The following is a 6,703-nucleotide window of genomic DNA, read 5'->3' as shown; positions in this document are numbered from 1 at the left end:
GCTTGTGCAAGTATAAATTGTGTTAACTCATTTTAAGGATACAAATCAATAGAAATTATAAAAATTTATAAAGCATGTCAGTCTTAATGTATCGATTAAATCAAGCAGCTATAATAAAACAATAGAAAGAGAATTAAAAGATATTTTATAAATTTCATTATAAGCGTCTACGCCCAGTATATCAAATATATATATAATGTGAGATCTACAGTAGAAGTCGTAGCGGTCGTAGAGTCTTAAATCGTAGAAAATTAACCAATCACACTTGAATATGAGAAGAATAATCGACTATGATTGGTCAATTTTCTATGACTTAAGACCCTACGACCGCTACGACTTCTATTATAGACCCCGCATAATATACACTCACATTCACACAAATGTATAGTCATTTCTCTGCTTACTCAATTACTTCAATTGTTGAATTGAAAATACATTTTTCTAGTAAGTTTCTAACTTTAATCCAGCTCCAACTTTACATTCTTAACGTAAGAACATACTTCAATCAAGCTATCTAGGTTGGGACTTACAAGTGGTCCAGTATCGAATGTCGGAATTTTAATATTGGCAGGCTACTATATGCCAATATTGATTCAATATTATCGTAATATTGGAATGATATACGAGTATCTGGTGCAATATTGATTGTCAATGTCGTATCTATTAGAAATTTGGTATTGTTTCAATATTAGATATATGCTAGCTCAATATCAATTAACAATGTAGAACTAGTATAACTTTCAACAGTATTATCCCAGACAGAACAAAGAATCAAAAAATAATTTTTTTTAAATCTCTGAATTATGAAATCTTTTGCATCTCATTTCTAATCCAGAAATATTAAGAGTACTTCCAAAGACTTTCATTTTTGTATTATCAATTCTGAATTTTTTTTCAAGTAGAAAAGGAAATTTTTTTTAGTTTATATGAATAAATTATATGTCAATTAATATTTTATTTATTTTTATAATATCTCAGAGCCCAATTTTGAGGCAAACATCATCTTATTATCATTTTATTAGAACATAGTTATTACATAATACTGCGTCTTTTTGTGTGTTCTATCTTGTATAGTTTATATACTTACAAAAAATAAAACTCTGTTGTGCACATATGGTAAGTATAAAGATTCGCTACTGGTACTGTATTAATATAAAGCTAATACACATTCGATATATCGGACAATTGTTATAAAATAATATTATTAATACCTGATGGATATTCGACAAACAGAATTGCCAGTACACCGGTGTCATTCATGGATGTTTTATTGTCAACAGCAGACCAACATGGCCTTTTTTCTGATGTTTGTAAATCCCACCTAAGAACTCATCCATTTTACGCGTTGTCTCGTGATATATGTATGTACATGTCATTCCCTTATTTTAAAAGTGATGCAACTCAAAAAAATAAGTTTCCTAGAAGAAAGGAATTATTATTTTTTAACTTGACAGAAAGTTATTGAATAATTAAATAATATATTCCTGCAAAAGAATATTTTCTTAACACGATTAAACGTCATTTCTTGTGTCATATTCGTTTCATAATCCTTAAAAAATCATCCTTTTTGTAATGTTTTAATGATATTTTATGAAGTTAAGTTAATTCACTTTTGATGATTGATAGGATAATATTTACCTAACTCATTCATTGTAATAATTCAAAAATCATTTTTTTTGTTGTATTGTTTTTTAAGTAAGGGAGCGATATGTATATGCATTCGTCATTAATTAAATTAATTATAAGAGAAAAATCTATTTAAATAGATATTATATTCCTTTCTTACACATATTGCACTAAAATACACATCACATGTTAGATTTCGTCAACTGCGGTGACATCAAGTATTATCTAGATTTGAGACATCGAGTACGCGTTGCAGATTACAAGTACACGTGTTTATGACTATCTTAACATTGTCATAGTCCTTTTTTTCGTCGACATAGTCATCCTCCTCAACTCCTTCATCGTTTTTCGATTTTCTTTTTCTCTCCTCCCAACTCTCGGATATATTCTTCTGCTTCAACGCGTTCTCATACTTACAACCCGATCGTCTGTAGTTGTGGACCAAGCAAGCACTATTATCTGGCATTAGTTGCCTGCTAATCGGCAACATAGATCCGACGGAGTATGATGGAGTAACAAAACCATTACTTCTCGAAATACTATCAAAGAACACGTTCCACTTACTAGCGAAGGATTCATAACCTTTTGTCGCATGGTTTTTCGTCTGCACCGTTCTCAACATGACATCCTTCCTCTTCGGTACCTCATTTGGTTGTTCACCAAATAATCGGAACGTCCATGTGACTACAGCGAAAGTCGCCGCGTTCGTTGGAAACGCTCGAAGAATCGTCGAATTCAAGCCCCGATACAAACAGCTGTATCCTTCAGCACGAATAGACTTCTTGAGACAATCCAAAGCTCCCGAGTAACGATTACTACTTTCCGCTTGTATGCGCGACTTGATGACATCAATAGGATAAGAAATCACCCAAGAAGCTGTACCAGCAAATCCTCCGGCCAACAACATATGAAACGTCGAAATCGGTTGCTTCGAGGACGTTTTGGTTAGCATCTCATAGGTCACGAAGTACACACCATAACTCGGTCCTTCCCTAAGGAATGTAATACCTAGACCCTTAAAGACGCCACGATAACCATCCTGCCTATAGATGTTCCTCAAGCACTGCATCGGTCCTTGAAAATTACCTTGGCTCGTGGATTGCAATTGCAGACGTGTTTTTGCTAACTCTATTGGACTTGAAACAAGAGTTTGAGCAAACCCGGCAGATGCACCAGCCAAGAAATACGATGACAATCGATCAGGTTCGGATAGGTTCCGCTGAGTATATCCGTAAACACCGAAAACAATGGCGTTTACCACAGCCACCCCTGCGATTGGCGAAGTCATTCCTTTATAAAGGCCAGTCACCTACACGAAAATATATAAATAATAATATTAATAGATTTTACCTACAAATGTGAAAACGACTGAACTTTAAATCCAATTTGTTGTAATAAATTACCGATTCTTTCGCGAATATGGTTCGCAAACAATCCCAGGTGCCTCGATATTTTGGATTGCGGCAGTCTTGAGTCTGCATGTGGACCTTGACCGTATCCAAAGGATATCCCACCATAATACCGGCACATCCTAAAATTTATAAGATGGATTTTATTATGTGATATGTTTCCCAAATAACACGCATGTCTCAAATACGTCTTCAGATAGAGTAACTTCAATATATGTATATGAGGTATCTACATATCAAAATTTAATTTATCAAGTATTACTTACTATGTAGTATTACTAGTAGTACTATTAAGGTAAATAAGGTATATCTATACCAATAACAATGTTGTTTGGATTGCTGTATTGTATTTTTTATATTTATTAAAACTTTCCTGATGCAATAAAAAGATTGAATGATTTGGCAACATTCTTTTAAAGATATATAACTTGTTCTAACAAATTAAAACGTGAACTGATATAAATTAGCAGAATTATTAATTGCGTCAATTTGATAAAACAGGGAATTATAAGTTTTCTAAATGTGTTAGTCTTGATCTGTGATAACCAAGTCATATGATAAAATAATTGTTTGTTATTATTGACCATTTAAACAACTCAGTACCAAATTATACAGGGTGCTCAACAGGAAAATGTTGAAACTAATCAGCTGTAATTCTCGAATCCCGTATAGAAAACGAATAACTTTAACTTCTATTAACACAATCTGAATCTTTTTATTTAAACAGCTTAAATATCACACGAAAAGTGAATGATGAACTTCCATTACTAATTGTAAGTGCACGTTTTTATCAAACGAACGACAAATTTTAAAAGCAGTAAATAATTTTAATAATATAAATTATATCAAAACACTTAAAAAAAACATAATTAAAGTTTCAAAAAATATACTTAAATCAGTAATTTAATTTGTATATACACAAAACTTTACCTCCCAAACATCCAGCAAGAAAATCAAGCGAATAAGCCATCTTTGCCCCGTACTATCTGCAATGACCTTCCACTTGTAATATCGTCTGCTTCTATAAGGCTCGTCTTCAAATCTCGTTCCTTTTAAATATGCATCGAAAGTTGTATATGTTGTAGATCGGTTAATTATAGAGGCCAATAAATTCGAATCCATGAAAGACTGATAACTGATTCCTTTAAATTAAACTTTAAACAAAATAATATCCACTTGTTCCTGAAACAATTAGTCAACAATAAAAAATTTTAAACCAGCTAAAGTCTATTTTGTATTATAGAAATATTTTAATTACCGATTTTAACAATGTTTTATAATTTTTTTTTAAATATTATTAAATATTATTAAATATTATAAAATATTTACTTTTAAGTGTTTTAAATATTATCAAATGGTTTGCAAAAGTAAAAATTAAATTATGGCAATATTTTGAATTAATTTAATAGAGTTAGATATTTTTTTATTCCTTTTTATTTTACATAGGACATTTTTTTTCTAGCATCGATTTAAACTAAGTACGTTTAAATTTGTTATAAATTAATGTATTCATATATTTTGTTATATACATATTGTATGATTACTAAGGAACCGTTCACTCTACTTTTACTTTTCGTTGTCTCAATTTTCATCTCCTAGAAGCTGCATTTACGCTTCTGTCACTCTTTCTTCATATACAACTTAAGCTCTGATTTTTATTTTCATCGGTGTTGCATTATTTTAATGAATAATTTGTTTTCTCAGAGGTGCCAAAAGGTTTGCGGGTTATCGCCGTGTTGCGTGATCCATTGCTAATGCCAACGTTTCGTAAACAGCAAAGTTCACGGAAACGTTGGCATTGGCAATGGATCAAGACACGGCAATAACTCGCGAACCTTTTGGCATCTCTAAAGAAAATACCCACGAAAGGTTCAAAAGTATTAATAATTTGTTTTAAATAACACTGTTTCACCCGAAGTTATACATAGTTTTTGTCAAAACTTCACTTATCAAAAGATGCCGAATAAATTCTAACGCATCACTTTTTCGTTTGTCTCTTACCAAAAATCACATGTACGTAACGTCTAAACAAAAATAATCGTTCTGCATGCTTCCTTCATCGAATCTTCTTTCTTACTGAAATCGATACTTCTTCCAGCTTCTTGGTGCACAGATCATCGTTTGCATTATCAAACCACTGACATACCAACACAAATGGTCATTGTAACAGTGTGCTAAATATTGTTGAAAAATATGTTAGTAACATTTACACATTCGCAATAAACTACCATCGTGATCAAGTGAAGCATGGGTCAAGCATTCCACGATAAGACTGATTGAGTCTCAATATTGCTCAGAATACATTTATTTCATTTTATATTGGTATCATTTGCAAGTGTTTATGTGATTATTACAATCAATAACATGATACTAATAAGACGAGTTATTTTAGTCATTGCGAAGATGAAACATGAAAGATCACAATACATAAATAATATGTATAATCTAAGATGGCAATATCGTATTGAGATCTCTCAATCCATACAATAAAGTTAAACATTTCTTTTAATTTAATTGAAAAGGTGTGACATAAAAATATAATTATGAAATATATTCAGAAAGATATCGAGAACATTAATCTTTTACTATAAAAAAAAAATTATCTAAAACAATGTACTTTATACATTAAGTGTATCAATTAATATTGTTAAATTATTTTAATTAACTTTATGAAATTGTGTGAAATTATAATTACTTTGCATTACATTCATCTTGTTACTTGAGACCATATTAATATTGTTAATAAAGTTGTTTCATATTGTTTCACTTCTCATACAGAGAATCATTTGTAGAGATCATCTTAGACCAGAGTTTCATTCATAAAATAGTGCAATATAACTTAATAATAAAAATTAGCCTAATAAGCCTATTTGAGCCAATCACAAGATATTTATTGTGTGCATTAAAAAATTAAAGAATTAAACAATTACATGTATGTTAATCGTAAATTAATCGTAAACGTTTCGATCTATGGTTAAGGTCCTTATCAATACTACAATACGCGTTAAAAATCTGAATTGTCCAACTATCATCATGGTAATGTCCAACCGCTTTGTAAGTCATCAAATTCACTAGTTTACTAAATACAAACAGATTTTCATATGTATATATATATATATATATTAAAAAAGAAACGTATACTTAATGTCTAAAAATAACTTACATGATTGCTCAAGCGTCATTGGTTTTTTTGAATAACTTTACATTACACCTTGAATATTATTTATATTTAAATGCAATATAAATTGCAGACAATTTAAATAGAGATACTCTATTTAAAAATGTCGAATAAGATCTTTTATAAAAAATAATTATTCGTTTGTTTTAAAGATATAGTTATTAAAAAACATTTTCATATACATTTTTAAACTTGTTTTTATTTGTATTCCTATTGATAAAATTTTTTAAAAACAATTTGTTATATGCAATTAGTCAAGCAAATGCGACGCTACATATATTGGATTAAGAGACAACTCAAAACCAGAATAAATAAACATTGTTCGGACATCAAGAAAAAAAAACAGATTCTCTCTGATTTAGTCATTGTATCGAGTTTGATCACCATTTTAAATGGCAAGGAGTAAAAATTTTAGATCAAGAAACATTATATAATAGACTTATATATTACACAGAAAAAAAATTTGCAGATTTTAAATAAATATTTACTC

General features: G+C 30.1%; 1 protein-coding gene across 3 annotated transcripts in view; it reads right to left on the bottom strand.

Annotated features, from left to right (window-relative positions):
• Positions 1-1,778: 1,778 nt before the first annotated feature.
• The window catches only part of LOC108726370 (mitochondrial basic amino acids transporter), a 16,035-nt gene continuing 11,110 nt past the window's right edge, over positions 1,779-6,703 (bottom strand). The window contains exons 2-5 of one of the 3 annotated variants that reach the window (XM_018453874.1): positions 5,037-5,172; positions 3,966-4,217; positions 3,030-3,157; positions 1,779-2,935 (exon numbers count right to left, since the gene is read on the bottom strand). In XM_018453874.1, coding sequence (XP_018309376.1) covers positions 1,841-2,935; positions 3,030-3,157; positions 3,966-4,005 — 1,263 coding nt within the window. In that variant the 5' untranslated portion in view covers positions 4,006-4,217; positions 5,037-5,172 and the 3' untranslated portion in view covers positions 1,779-1,840. Of the gene's footprint in view, positions 2,936-3,029; positions 3,158-3,965; positions 4,218-5,036; positions 5,205-6,703 lie in introns of those variants that run through there. The other 2 variants (XM_018453876.1, XM_018453875.1) reach the window with 2 other exon arrangements.

Source organism: Mycetomoellerius zeteki, unplaced genomic scaffold, assembly GCF_001594055.1.
Source record: "Mycetomoellerius zeteki isolate Tzet28-1 unplaced genomic scaffold, Tzet1.0 scaffold415, whole genome shotgun sequence".
Classification (NCBI taxonomy): Eukaryota; Metazoa; Arthropoda; class Insecta; order Hymenoptera; family Formicidae; genus Mycetomoellerius; species Mycetomoellerius zeteki.
The sequence above is the reverse complement of the archived record's forward strand: the minus strand, read 5'-3'. Positions and strand labels throughout refer to the sequence as shown.